Here is a 14,851-nt window from a genome sequence, read left to right as displayed (position 1 = left end):
CTTGAGCAGTGTTTTATAGTGTGCTCGTTTTCAAGTGTCCCCTTATCATCTGTAATAAACCAGAGGCCTTCAGCACAGTAATGACCTGCACTTGGATAGCAAGGGCTTGCCTCTCCAAACCGCCAGGATGGAGGTGTCCCAGCTCGGGTAAAGCCATGCTGCCACCCCTTCCGATGGACGCACCGGACAGATCATCTACCACAGTCCTTGGGGAGACCCTGGCGATGGTCCCCCATGCAAAAGGCAAGGATTCTTACTCCCAGAACTTCAGTGTGTTGAAAATGTTAACTTTTGGGGCGCCTGGGTGGCTCAGCTGTTAAGCATCTGCCTTTGGCTCAGGTCATGATCGCAGGTCCTGGAATCGAGCCCTGAGCCTCCACAGGAAGCCTGCTTCTCCCTCTCCCACTCACCCTGCCTGTGTTCCCTCTCTCGCTGTGTCTCTGTCAAATAAATAAAATCTTAAAAAAAAAAAAAAGTTAACTTTTACGGGGGTAGAGAAAGCCTCCCATCTGAATATCCCTTGAACTCACCCGGCCTTTGAAGAGTACGCACAGATACCAGTCCCGCAGAGCTGCGCAGTGCTCAGTATCACTCAAGAACAGCCCCTCCGTACCAATTTATTTCCAGGTAATTTTTGGTCCCTTTTAAGGAAGATCCTCAGAAATGAAGCTAGGGACAGGGAGGACGAGGCTGCCAGGCAACCGCCACACCCACAGTCACCGCGGAGACGCAGCCCAGGCTGCAGACGAGCTCCTCGTTCCAGAGCAGAATAAAGTTGGTAAAAACAAAATACGCCCCCAAAAATCTTCCTTTCCTAGATGGCCCCACTCAAGGGTCTGGGGGTGCACGGAATGAGGCCAGCTTGGCAACGGTGTGGGTTCTGAAATGCCGAACAAGGTTGCAGTGGTGGCCGAAGGCCTTCCCACACTGCTCGCAGGTGAACGGCCGCTCGCCGGTGTGGCTCCTCTGGTGCTTGACGAGCAGCGTTCTCCGGCTGAAGCGCTTGCCGCACTGGCCGCACGGGTAGGGCTTCTCCCCCGTGTGCACGCGCAGGTGCTGGAAGAGCCCCGCGTTCTGGCTGAAGGCCTTCCCGCACTCGGGGCAGCGGTAGCGCTTCTCCCCGGTGTGGATCCTCTGGTGCTGCGCGAGGTACGAGCTCAGGCGGAAGGCCTTCCCACACGCCTCGCACTCGTACGGCTTCTCCCCTGTGTGGATCCTCCGGTGTCTGATGAGGCCGTTGCTGGCGCTGAAGGCTTTGCCGCACTCCTTACACTTGTAGGGTTTCTCTCCAGTGTGGCTCCGCTGGTGCTCGATCAGGCCCGACCTCTGGCTGAAGGTCTTCCCGCATTCTTCGCACTCGTAGGGCTTCTCCCCCGTGTGGGTTCTCCGGTGCTGGACGAGGACTGAGCTCTGAGTAAAGCCTTTCCCACACTCACTGCACCTATGCCGTCTCTCTCCGGCTGCCTGTCCCCTCTGCTTTTCCGCTCTGCTCTGCGGTGCACAAGGTTCTCTATACTTACAATCTACGGGGGCATCTCTTGGGGGTCTGCGGTTTCCAAAGCATTCCACTTCCTTCAAGACTTCCTGCGTCGATGCCAGCTCCCGGCGCTCAGGTACAGGTTCACAACCTGGGAGAATGCATGCGCCGAACACCGTCATCTCTCCCCCTTCAGAAAAGAGCTCAACCACAGGACAGGGCCCAGGGAGCCCCGAGACACACACACGTTCCCAGAACACAACACTGGAGGTGGGAAGGACAGATGGGCTACACGAGGAGACCGGGGCCAGAGCTAGGCCGGCAGCACCGTGGGCATGGCTGGGGCCGAGGCTCCCGAGAGCACATGTGTGAGCAGGCGCCGTTCCCGCTTCACCTGTGTTAACTTCTTACATGTCCACACGACTCCGTGACTCAGGGACTGTGACTCTCCATCCCATGGACGTGCAAACTGAGGGTGCAGGGAGGCTACCTGACCTGCCCGATGTCGCAGAGCTACTAAGAGGCAGTGTTTAAGGGCCAGCCCAGGCCATCTGACCCCAGAGTCCACAGCCGTAACTGGTGCCCTCTGCAGAGCCACCAGAGATCCCGAGGAGACCCAGCCACGTCCTTACCTCGTTCTCCGAGTCTGTGGGGACCCAAAGATTCACCCTGGAGCTGTGTCACCATGGACTGAAGCTGGATGGCTACCGAGTCCTGCTTGGCCTTCAAATGCGGCACATCCTCTGAGAGCGTCTCAGAAGGGCCATGTTCGTGAGCCAGGGCCTGAAGGCGGGTGGGGACATTTGCGTTCATGAGATGGGACCCAGGAGCCCCGGCTAACAGTCAGTGAAGGACACTGCATGCAACCACAGGAAACACTCTAGAGGAATGGCACAGGGAGAGGCCCAGAGGGCGACCCCACATGCCGACGGCGGCCTGGCGTGCTGACGCTGCTCGAAAGCGCTGTCCTAAGTTGCTGGACGCGCCTTCCTTTAGAAAGGCGGACCCTGACTCCCCTCTGGAGAGGAAGCAGCTTAGCGACTCATTTCTACAGAGGAGAACCTGGGGCAGAAGCGACGGTCCACAACTTCAGAGACCAAGTCCTACGGAGCGCCAGGGCTCCCTCCTCATCCTCCCTCTCCCTCTGTCTCTCTCGGGGAAGCCTGCGGACGCGAGGACACTCAGTGAGCCCTAAGCGCACACGCACATGGCAGAGAACAAAGCCCTCTGCCAACAGCCGGTGAGCGCTGCGGCCCCTGCCCGCGTCCATGGAGGAAGGGAGCCGTCCTGGCAGCCCGTGCACCGCCCCGCCCCCCGCTGCCCGGGCTGAACCGAGCAAGCCCGAAAGAGCCCTGCTACCCCAGCGCTGCACCCCTCCCGGCGTCAGGGTCCTGACTCCCTGTAGGGCCCTGCTGCTCTGTGCCTCAGTTTCCCTCCCCACCTCAGGAGAGTGGATTAGATCACCCCACCCCCACAGGACCGGTAAAGAGAGACTTCAAGTTAAAAAGAAAAATCATCACAACCTCAGGAGAGAGCCCCTAACTGGCTTCCTAATACGAGACAATGCTTGCGGGTTTTAAGCCATGCAGGATGGGGGCAGACGGTTCCATGGCACCCGAGAACTGGCCGCAGCCACTGTGTCCGCAAACCTCCCCCAGTTCTGTGTCTGGGAAGTGTCTGGGAGCCCGTGTCCTCCTCACCTGGTTCTCGGGCTCACTAAGCTCCCGTTCCAGATCTTCGACCACAGCCACCGCCTGCTCCCCGCTCTCCGCCTGCTGCTCCCGCACCCGGGCCTGCAGCTCCTCGGGCAGGATGGTCAGGAACTGCTCCAGCACCAGCAGCTCCACGATCTGCTCCTTGCTGTGCGTCTCGGGCCGCAGCCACTGGCGGCAGAGCTCCCGCAGCCGGCTCAGCGCCTCGCGGGGCCCAGGGGTCTCTTGGTAACAAAAGTGCCTAAAAAGTTGGCGGGAGGCCTCCTGGGTAGAAAAGCTGTTCTCTCGAAGGCAGGTTTCCTGGTCCCAGATTGCATCTTCCTCCACCTTCACAATCTTCAGTCCCTCCTGCTCCTCTGCTGAAGCCATTCCAGGGTGAATTCAGAAGGTTCACTCCAGCCGGGGGTCAAGAGGAACCTCATTTAAGATTTCCTGATGTGTTCTTCTTTAGAGGACACACCTGATGATGAAACATCACGTGTTAATGGAAATTAAAAAGTGGGGAAAAGTGAAGGACAGAACAATGACTCACGCTCTCGTCTAGGTTACGTGTGTAGCATCTGGAGAAAAGCGCATGGCAGCATCCACCAGCTGCCCCCATCCTTCCTTCTTTCCTGTACACCACCCCCCCCACCCCCGTGAGTCTGTGCTCAAGCATGTGACCGGATTTGGCCAGGGTGACACCAGCAAATGTCACACGAGCAAAGGCTTGGGAAGTACTCGTGTGACTCGGTAGCTGCCTTGCCCTTTGCCCTCCACAACTGCAAGGAGCATCTGCTTCCTGATAGACGAGGCGTGTGGGACAGGACCCATCACCCCAGCAGGGCAGATGGGGCGTCCCCTCTGCTCAGCCCCAGGAACGTGAGCGAGCCCGGATGAGGTCTGCAGAACTGCCTGGCAGACCCACAGGGCACTGGAGATACACAAGTAAGTCCTGCCCAGGTCAGCTGAACCCCACAGATTCATGTGCTAAACACTGAAGGAGTTAAATTAAATTAAATTTAAAAAAGAAAGAAGCACCGACTGCTGCGGGCCACCAGAGATTTATGGCTGTTTGTTACGCTAGGCCATCAGGGCAATGAAACTGACGGCACAGGTGGCGGCCCCTGGGAGGGAGTAGGTAAGTGCAGAAGAGAGAAAAGGCAATTTACCTTCACAGAAAACTCTCTGTACTTTTTCTCATTTCTGTACCATTTGAAATACTTAACAGAAAGAAAACAAAGAAATAGCAGTGATTGAAAAAGCATCCGGTGGGGAACCGGACACGCACGACCAGCGGTTCGATCAGACGACGAGTGCTATCAGAGAACACTCGCCCAGGTGTCAAGCCAGCGGAGAGTAGAAAAGGTATTCCGACTGGGTTCGGAGCAGGGAACGACTGTGGCTTGGGAGCAGGCGCGGGTGAACGACGCCCACGAGAACAAACGGGAACTTCTCAGGCAAGGCCAGGGTGCTGGGAGGGGACTCAACACGACAGGCCAAGCAAACGACAGACCTCGGCTATTTACGGTCACACCGCACAGGGGTCCTGGGGGCCAAACTGCAGACGGCCGGGTGTGGGCAGAAGCGTGTGGAAGTCAGGTGAGGAAAGACACGCCGAACCAGAAAATAGCCTCGAACGCCAGGCTGAGCTGCTCAGACTTGACAGTACCGTGAAGTGAGGGGCAGCGAGGCTTGTATTTCACTGTCCCACAGTAGATCTGTACAAGAGACTGCGATTCAGAGAGGAAATGGGAGGAGTATAGGCAGGGCTGTGGCACTGACATTGGGAGGCTGAATGGTGGCTACACTTGTAGTTCACTTTTGTGGTAGAATTTGCATTTCATATAGGACTTCAGCCTATGTTAATAAATTATTAATGTCTGAGAGAATTTAGAAGTTTTTCAGTGATGCTCCAATGTGGGAAAATGTCTTCATTCCATTCAGGCAAATGCTGTGTGCCCAGCAGACGCCCAGGACAGTGTGGGGCGCCTTGGCCACAGCAGCGAGAGGAAGCAGACCCAGCCCTTGCCGTCCTGGCGTTTCCAGGGGGAGAGACAAACGTTCGTGCAATGTTCACGTAAAATTAGGTTACAGAGTTGAGAGCAAGGAGAGTTAATCAAGATTGTGGAGCCTGCTCTTTGCCAGTGTCCAAGGCCAACAACCGCACCGTTTTCACTCATTACCGCAGAATCTGCGTGTCAGGGTTTTTGAATCTTCAGTCCAGGAAGCCTGTAAATCTGAGAATCCCTAACTATGAGCTTGCACTGAATTTTGTTATTATTAAAAGTGTGGCTTCCCGTGGGGTTAGATTTATAGGCACGAACTGTCGTGTGATTGATTATGAGGCCACAACTTCTGCTCTCAACGAACCACGGAGCACCACAAGGCAGACTCCTCACAGCCCCACTGCCATGGGCGGGGCGGCCTCTAGCTGCTGTGCTGCTCCCCCACAGCTGCTGGGCTTAGGACTGACCTCCTGGTCTGTGCCACTGTGAGCCCTGTCTTTACCCTAGGTCCCAGCACGGTGCCACCCGCTGCAAGTGCTCCAGGGATGTTCTCAGGATCAGTAACTGAATCGTCATTTCGTCAAGCTGTGGCAAGGCAAGGGAAGGGAAGAAGCACAGGCAGGCAGACTCTCTCTGTTCTCCCCACGCCACCACTGCTCCCAGGATCTGCATGCATCACCCAGTGCTCCTAACCAGTCCTCCCCTGTCTGTCTCCACTCCAACCAGGTCCCAACCTGCTACAGATCCCAAATACCTCTCATGACAAAACACCTAGAGGATTTACAAGTTTAGATTTGCCACGAAATTATGGATGAATCTTTCTCAATGTTTTATTTACCTGATCAATTCAATTATGTGCAATCTGGCATCCTCTGGTGAACCAAATGGAATGAATTCTTTTTTTTTTTTTTATAATTTTTTTTAAAGGTTTTATTTATTTATTTGACAGAGAGAGATTACAAGTAGACAGAGAGGCAGGCAGAGAGAGGGAAGCAGGCTCCCTGCTGAGCAGAGAGCCCGATGCAGGACTCGATCCCAGGACCCTGAGATCATGACCTGAAGGCAGCGGCTTAACCCACTGAGCCACCCAGGCGCCCCAAATGGAATGAATTCTTTAAAATCGTCTTTAGAGAAACAGTGCTGCACAGCAATGTTCAAATCATACAGCCTCTCTCAAGTGGGACTGACCCAAGCACCCCTCTAAGAAGACTGTTGTGACTGCAGAAGAATGAAATTGGACCATTTCCTTACACCACACACAAAAACAGACTCAAAATGGATAAAGGACCTCAATGTGAGATAGGAATCCATCAAACTCCTTGAGGAGAACACAGGCAGCAACCTCTTCGACCTCAGTCGCAGCAACTTCTTCCTAGAAACATCATCAAAGGCAAGGGAAGCACGGGCAAAAATGAACTATTGGGGCTTCATCAAGATCAAAAGCTTTTGCACAGCAAAGGAAACAGTCAACAAAACCAAAGACAACTGACAGAGTGGGAGAAGATATTCGCAAATGACATATCAGATAAAGGGCTAGTATCCAAAGTCTATAAAGAACTTACCAAACTCAACACCCAAAGAACAAAGAATCCAATCAAGAAATGGGCAGAGGACATAAACAGTCATTTCGGCAAAGACAACATCCAGATGGCCAATAGACACATGAAAAAGTATTCACATCACTCATCATCAGGGAAATACAAATCAAAACCAAACTGAGATATCACCTCACACCAGTCAGAATGGCTAAAATTAACAAGTCAGGAAATGACAGATGCTGGCGAGGATGCAGAGAAAGGTGAACCCTCCTGCGCTGTTGGTGGGAATGCAAGCTGGTGCAGCCGCTCTGGAAAACAGCATGGAGGTTCCTCAAAAGGTTGAAAAAAGAGCTACCCTATGACCCAGCAATCACCCACAAATACCCAGTAAATACTGGGTATTTACCCTGAAGATACAAATGTAGTGATCCGAAGGGGCACGTGCACCCAAATGTTTGTAGCAGCAATGTCCACAATAGCCAAACTATGGAAAGAACCTAGATGTCCATCAAAAGATGAATGGATAAAGAAGATGTGGTATACATACACAATGGAATACTACGCAGCCATCAAAAGAAATGAAATCTTGCCATTTGCAACGACGTGGATGGAACTAGAGGGTATTATGCTAAGTGAAATAAGTCAATCAGAGAAAGATAATTATCATATAATCTCCCTGATATGAGGAATTTGAGAGGCAGGGCAGAGGGTTTGGGGGGTAGGGAAGGACAAAATGAAACAAGATGGGATCAGGAGGGAGACAAATCATAAGAGACTCTTAATCTCACAAAACAAACTGATGGTTGCTGGGGGAAGGGGGGTCGGGAGAGGGTGGTTGGGTTATGGACACTGGGGAGGGTATGTGCTATGGTGAGTGCTATGAAGTGTGTAAACCTGGCGATTCAGAGACCTGTACCCCTGGGGCAAATAATACATTATATGTTAATAAAAGTAATTTTTTAAAAAAGAAGACTGTTGTGATAATTATATAACGAAATGCATATTAAAAGCTCAGCACATCTGTTATGCTGAAAAGAAAGAAAAAAAAAAAGCTCAGCACAGTAGCTGGCCCACAGCAACTGCTAAACTAATTACTAATTACCTGGTATTCTTAGCAAAGCAGTATTAATGAGTTGAATATCCTCTTTTATAGAGAAAATAGGACAAACAAAATAAAACATTGAATACATAGGCCAATATTCAGGAGGTAGTTGAAAATCCTGGAAGAAATATTCAAGAAAGGTCAAGACAGACTAAATGACCTGCAGTGACATTCCAAATGTGTGCTGAAGCCTACCTCTAGATCCCAAGAGGGACATAACCCTGAAAATCCCAATGGCAGCTCAAAAGCAACCATCTGAAGGTTGGATTCAGATTTCCAGAGTAACATGGCACAGCTGGTTACCCCTGATTACCAACTGGCTCCAAACATTAGGAGATTATACGTTAAAAAAAATGAAGAAAAGGACATGGCCAGACATAAATACGAGATAAAAATGACAGTGGACCAGAAACAGACACACAGAGCAGCAAGTGCAGTGAAGCTACGGGCTAATGGGTCTGTAAGCAGCCAGCGCCGGCCTAGAATTCAGCTCTGGAGGGATTCAAGGTGATGGTGGTGTGTGACAGAGTGCAGGCATCCAGGCTCACTTTCTGACGCCAGGGGCATCAAGGGAGTTCCACACTCATGGGGGTGAGGGGTGCGGCAGGGTAAAAATGACTCTGCTGCTGACTCGGCCTATGGGGTTTTTTTGGTGTTTTTTTTGTTTGTTTGTTTGTTTAAGATTTATTATTTATTTGACGGAGAGAGAGAGATCACAAGCTGAGCAGAGAGCCCGATGCGGGGCTCGATCCCAGGACCCTGAGATCATGACCTGAACCGAAGGCAGAGGCTTAACCCACTGAGCCACCCAGGCGCCCCTAGGCCTATGGTTTTATCAGGAGCTACGGGCCAGGGGCCCAGCGACAGGACCAGCCTCATTTGCAGTAACCAACGCTGCGAGCTGCTGGCCCCATACCAGGTCTGCCCACCTGATAACCGCTCAGGGCAACAACATGAAAGCCCTAGGCATAAGACCCAGAAAGAGTCTTAGATGTAATGCTGAATAAAGTAAGAGAAATCTAGAACGCTTTCCCATTCCAAAGAAATTCCAAAACATGCGAAACTCTAACCCTAAGAAAGACAATCAACAATTCAAATAGAAATTCATTTTTGGGGGGAGGGGGGGCGCCTGGGTGGCTTAGTTGTTAAGTGTCTGCCTTCAGCTCAGGTCATGATCCCAGTGTCCTGGGATAGAGCCCCGCATCGGGCTCCCTGCTTGGCGGGAAGCTTGCTTCTCCCTCTCCCACTCCCCCTGCTTGTGTTCTCTCTCTCACTGTGTCTCTCTGTCAAATAAATAAAATCTTCAAAAATAAAAAAAAGAAAGAAATTCACTTGGGATGAAATTTATTCTATCCATAGTCCAAGAAATTTTTAGAGTAAGTGATTTTGAAAACTACAGTGAAACCAAAACAGGTAAAATATAACATCAGGTAGATATAAAAAAGAATTCAAAATCTTAGAATAGAAAAAACTTTGACATTGAAAATACACTAGAGGATACACCACAGAAGTGACACAGCTGAAGAGTAACAGAAGTTTGTGACTGTTCAGTATCTGACGACACTAAAGACTTCACCCCAAATGCAGCAGGAAACGGGAACTATGGGGCAATTCAGATGAAATGACCTGTGCTGAGAGAATACGACTTTGATACACGAGCTTCGGAAGACGAGAAAGTACTGAATGGCTGAGAAATAAATCACTGATGATAATAAGACTAAGAATTTTCCAGAACTGAAGGCGTGACTTCTCCGATCAAGAGCACACACGGCGGGGCGCCTGGGTGGCTCAGTGGGTTGAGCCGCTGCCTTCGGCTCAGGTCATGATCTCCGAGTCCTGGGATCGAGCCCCGTGTCGGGCTCCTTGCTCAGTGGGGAGCCTGCTTCTCTCTCTGCCTCTGCCTGCCTCTCTGCCTGCTTGTGCGCTCTCTCTCTCTCTCTCTCTCTCTGTCAAATAAATAAATAAATAAAATCTTAAAAAAAAAAAAAGAGCACACACGGAGACAGAATACAGTGAAGCGGCAGCTGTTGCGGACAAAGAGACGATCTTAAAAGCTTCCAGTGGAAGAGCCGGATGACCTACAAGGGAAACAGACCCCTGACGAACAGAACCGGAGTCCAGAACACAAGCAGAGTACGCAGGAGGACAAACAACACGGAACCCGCCCGCAGCCAGAGAAAAGTAAGCAGTGGGCACAGCGAAGTCACATGCCACCCATGGACCCCTCGTAAAGTCAAGGGAGCAGCACAGCAACTACAAGTGAAATCAGAGAGAAGGTGTGAAACAATAAATAACGGAAGCCCAAGAACTGACAAAATCTGAAAATAAATTTAAACGATTATGGCAAAAAAATGCCTAAAAAGTAATATATTCAGTCATACATAAAGTGCCATACATACAAGGTTACCACTGAAGCCCCGCTCTGCGACAGGAAAAGGCCGGGAACAACATGAACGTGGGCCCGCGGGGCACTGCTTCCGCAGACTGCAGTAGCTGGTTTATTGCATTACGATGCAGTTTTAAAAAAAGGAGAAAGCTCTTTATGACAAGTATGAAAGGACTGCCAAGACAGTTAACTGAAAAGAGGAAGCTGAAGAACGAGTGTGACTAACATGCTAACATTTGTACTAAAAAGGAAGAATATATTTGAATTCCCAAGCAACATTATTTGTCTTTGGGATGGAAGAGGAGTGTTGGGGCAGGGGGTGACCTGCAATTTCTCAAAGGCTATCCTTCCTCACATTTTTGTTTTTACATAAGAATGTTTTACTACACAAAAGGGGAAGGGTATGAAATTAAAATTCTAACGTATAATGACAAGATGCGGTGCATGTTCAGTTCAATGTTAGTGTGTTAAGCTCCCTGTTGTCAGGAGAATGGAAATACCAAACAATAACACACTCCATTTAAAAAATTCAAAAAGTGAATACATTTCTTATAATTTAAGGGTGAACCACAAGCATACGGAACGAATGGAGCGCTCAGCTGTGAATGCTGATAGTTCAAGGTATACACCACTTTGGAAAATTCTTTCTTTTTTCTAAAAGATTTTATTTATTTACTCGAGAGAGCAAGTGAGAGAGCACAAGCTGGGGGGAGGGGCCGAGGGAGACGGAGAAGCAGGCTCCCCGCTGAGCAGGAAGCCCAACAGAGAGGTTCAATCCCAGGACCTGGAGATCATGACCTGAGACCAAGGCAGATGCTTAACTGACTGAGCCACCCAGGTGCCCCTGGAAAATTCTTTAGAATTATCTACTAAAGCTTTAGAATGAGGGGCACCTGGGTGGCTCAGTGAGTTAGGCCTCTGCCTTCCAGTCATGATCTCAGGGTCCTGGGATTGAGCCCCACATCGGGCTCTCTGCTCAGCAGGGAGCCTGCTTCCCCCTCTCTCTGCCTGCCTCTCGATCTACTTGTGACCTCTCTCTCTCTCTCCGTGTCAAATAAATAAATAAAGACTTAAAAAAAAAAAAGGCTTTAGAATGAAAAAAAATTGCTCATTCTTAGGAAAAGACTGCTTGGTCTGTACCCATGGTGTCAAGTAGCCCAGATATGGTTTGTTCAATCATTTCAACAATTCACTTCGGAGAACATATTTTTGCAAGTCACTCAATCAGTAACACCACAGCTTTTGGGAAAATCAGCCAATTCAGAATAACTCATCCCAATAAACACATCTAAGTCCGAACGGACAACAGTCTGTTTCATGAAACCACGCTTCCACAGACGACGTCAGCCCCCTTGACTCCATTAAGACCCAGCAATACTGAACTGCGTGCTTCTCAAAACGCCTAGAGAAGATCAGCAATCTCTTCTGTTCAGGACTTTACCCAGACAGCACACGTCTTCAGCTCTGTCTTCGAGTTGCAGATACTGAGTGATAGTGTCATCATTTTTTAACAAGTGGAACACAGGTGTTACTAAGTAATTCCACTCCTGGATACAGATCCTAAAGAAACGAGTGTTCAATCCTCTAAAAGCTAAATACATGTTCAGAGCAGATTTATTCATAGTAACTCCAAAGTAGTAATAACCCAGATGCCATCAAGTGCCTAATAAATAAATAGTAGGACTGCGGTAGGCAGAATTCAAAGATGGCCCCATGATCTCTGTCCTCCAGTATTTCTCTTTTGACTGTTTGTTTCCATGGCAAAAGGTATAATTAAGATCTAATTGTCAGAGTAGGCAATCAGTAAGGATCTAACAGGATGCCTGGAGGCCAGTAAGGAGGAGCTCAAGGCCAGCTGTGGGGAAGGTCAGAGGCCCATCCTGGCAGTACTCCAAAACAAAGCCAAAAGAAGCGAAATCAAACTAGCACAAAACCCTGCTTCCAAGAAATCCCTGCCCCAAGTAATAAATATTCCACCCCCTTACTGACAACTGTCAGTAAAAAAGACCCAAACCTCAGTAGGCAGCAATGCACTGGGGCTCTCACATCTCTGAGGTGTCATTACTGTGTTGTGTCTGTCCTTAAATTCTTTATGTCACGAGACAAGACCCTTTGGTGATATCTTTGGGACCAGCTAAGTCAAAGCCTCAGGGCCTGAGGTCTCCCAAGTTCACCAGCAACATAATTAAGATTACTTATTAGTTGACCTTATGACAGCAAGACAGATCTCTAGGTGGGGCCAAACTACTTGCATCATTTCTTTAACAGTAGAGGATTCTTGGGCTGGTGGCAGAAGAGCGCATCAGATTCGAAGCATGAGGAGGATCTGAGGCACACCTGCTGGCTTGTCAATGCAAGAGGGAGCCTCAGGTAGAGGAATGCAGGCCGCCTCTAGAAGCCGAGGCATGAGGGGGACCTAAGTTCTACCAGGAACTTCAATCCTACAACCACAAGAAATTGAATTTTGACAACTTACGACTTTAAGATTCTTGTGTTTTTGAAATATACTGCATAGATTTGGTGCAGTTTATATTACACACTCAAAGTTTCCCTATTTGATTTCTCTTGATATCCTGGTTCCTGACTGTTCTAAGACAGACACCATCACCATTTATTCACTCATTTACTCAACAGATGGTCCCTGAGCACCTGTGACATACCAGGCCACTCTGGGAGGCACTAGTGATACGACGGTGAAAAAGAGAGGACCCCTCTCTGTTTTGCTGGCGCTTACATTCCAATAGAAAAGACAAACTAAAAGTAACATCAACAGCAAAAGTGGTTAAGGAGCCAGGCAAATTAAATAAGGACTCAGTGACAGAAGTACTGTGAGGAAAACCCACCAGACCCTGAGGTATCAAATAAATGGAGGACCTATGAAGAGAGAGTGGTGGGAGGTGATGTAACATCTAGGTGGAGGCCTTAAGAGCGAAAAGGAGTGACCCATGCAACCAGCAGAAGTGGGGACAGGAAGAGCACCCGACTCTGTTCAAAGGCCCTGAGTTAGAAGAGTTGTGGTCAAACAAATGAAAGGAGCCTGGAGTGGATCCAGACAAGTGAGAGAAGGTGGTAAAAACTGAGGCTGGCAAGACAAGCCAGATCATGCAGGGCCCAGGAGCCTGGATTTTAAGTGCAAAAGTCATGGAAGGCTTTTAAGAAGGGAAGTGAAAGGACTGGATTGATGTGTCAAGAAATCCTGCTCCTGGATGGTGAATGAGCTGAGGGAAGGAGGGTGGAGGCAGCCGTGGAAGCAGAAAAGCCCAGAGTGGAAAGAAGAGCTGAAAGAAGGGGGTAGAGGATGTTGCACTGGATCCAGAAAGACTTCCACGTATGTATAACGTTACTGTATTCACGTTACTTTAACTTTGAAAGATACTAACAAAAGCAAAACAGCTTAATCTTTGTAAAAAAGTGCTTCGGTCTTCGCACAGATGTTTCTGGAGCTGTGCTATGAGCTGGGTATGCACAGGAGTTTGTAGCTCACGGAGGGGGCAAGAAAGAATTACAACCTGGTGAAACAGAAGTCATAATGTTGGAGGCGAGTTGGGTACACTCCTGAAGGAAGCGGGAGTGCTCATCCTGAATCCTATATTCAGTTTCTGTGCATTACCTGTCACCCACAAAAGAATTCACTTCACAGATGCTCAGTGCCTGCTGGGTGTCAGCCAGCAAACACATGATAAAGGTGACAGAACTGCAGAATTTGATAACGGGGCGTCCTGTTACTTAACTAAAATCAAGAAGGAAAAGCCTAGAAGAGCATTTTTCTTACTAGCTTCCCCGTATTAGCAACAAGAGAAATACCGAAAACCGTACACCACCGTGTGTTGTAAAATAAACCCCAAAGCATAACCAAGTTACAGTGACAAGTAAGTGGAGGAACCACTTAACATCACGAGGAAACGGGCAAGTCCGGAAGCGGCAGTCCTTGCCGGGGGACGGGCCGGTCTTCCCCGCGACGAGGCAATGGACGGGGACGAGACGGGGCAGGAGGCCGGTTCTAAGTTCACACGCAGCTACCCGCAGCGAATGGTCTGTAGCTGGGTCCTACTCGGTGCGAACCAGCCGCAGAGACTCACAAGGCGAGGGGAAAAGGACTAGGCGTTGGGCGGCTCTCCCGGCGCTCCCACACGTGCGCTGACCGTACTGCCGGCACGATTCGCGGCCACAAGACGCCAATTTTGGAAGATACACACTCGGAACTATTTCAGAATGCCCATTCCTGAGGCTTGTTACTTCCTCTGAAATATCTGCAGAAAAGAACACTTCATAATGCGAACACCGGCTAAACAAAGCGGGTGGGTATGGGGGTGCGGCTGCGCACGGGGCGCAGTCCAGCCGGGCGCCCCCCGCCCCAAACTCCGGCGCCGCCACGGAGCCCAGCCCGCGGGGGTCTCTCCCACTCCTCTTGGCTGCAGAAGGCGTCCGGGGGACAGGCCAGCGCCCACGGCTCCTTCCGCCTAGTCCAAGACGCGAACCCTCACTGTTCCCCGGGCCCGAAACTCACCTCCCGTCCAGGGACGCTCCGGAGCCCCGGCGGGGAGCAGCAGCCCGGCAACCCAGCAGCCACGAAGGCCGGAAGTGCGTCAGCAGCCTGAGCCCCGTCGCCCTCCAAGAGCTTTCCTGTCTCCTCTAGGACGCCGGAGGG

At 50.2% G+C, this 14,851-nt stretch overlaps 1 protein-coding gene across 3 annotated transcripts in view; it reads right to left on the bottom strand.

The window, feature by feature from the left end:
• ZSCAN31 (zinc finger and SCAN domain containing 31) overlaps window positions 1-14,844 on the bottom strand; it is a 32,996-nt gene extending 18,152 nt beyond the window's left edge. Inside the window, exons 1-5 of one of the 3 annotated variants that reach the window (XM_047735197.1) lie at window positions 14,711-14,755; window positions 4,685-4,889; window positions 3,178-3,649; window positions 2,110-2,260; window positions 455-1,628 (exon numbers count right to left, since the gene is read on the bottom strand). In XM_047735197.1, the coding sequence (XP_047591153.1) occupies window positions 829-1,628; window positions 2,110-2,260; window positions 3,178-3,558 (1,332 nt within the window). In that variant the 5' untranslated portion in view covers window positions 3,559-3,649; window positions 4,685-4,889; window positions 14,711-14,755 and the 3' untranslated portion in view covers window positions 455-828. Of the gene's footprint in view, window positions 1-454; window positions 1,629-2,109; window positions 2,261-3,177; window positions 3,650-4,684; window positions 4,890-14,710 lie in introns of those variants that run through there. The other 2 variants (XR_007128332.1, XM_047735195.1) reach the window with 2 other exon arrangements.
• Between the last annotated feature and the right edge of the window lie 7 nt (window positions 14,845-14,851).

This window comes from Lutra lutra, chromosome 6 (genome assembly GCF_902655055.1).
Source record: "Lutra lutra chromosome 6, mLutLut1.2, whole genome shotgun sequence".
Lineage (NCBI taxonomy): Eukaryota > Metazoa > Chordata > Mammalia > Carnivora > Mustelidae > Lutra > Lutra lutra.
This window is presented reverse-complemented; position numbering and strand designations above follow the sequence as displayed.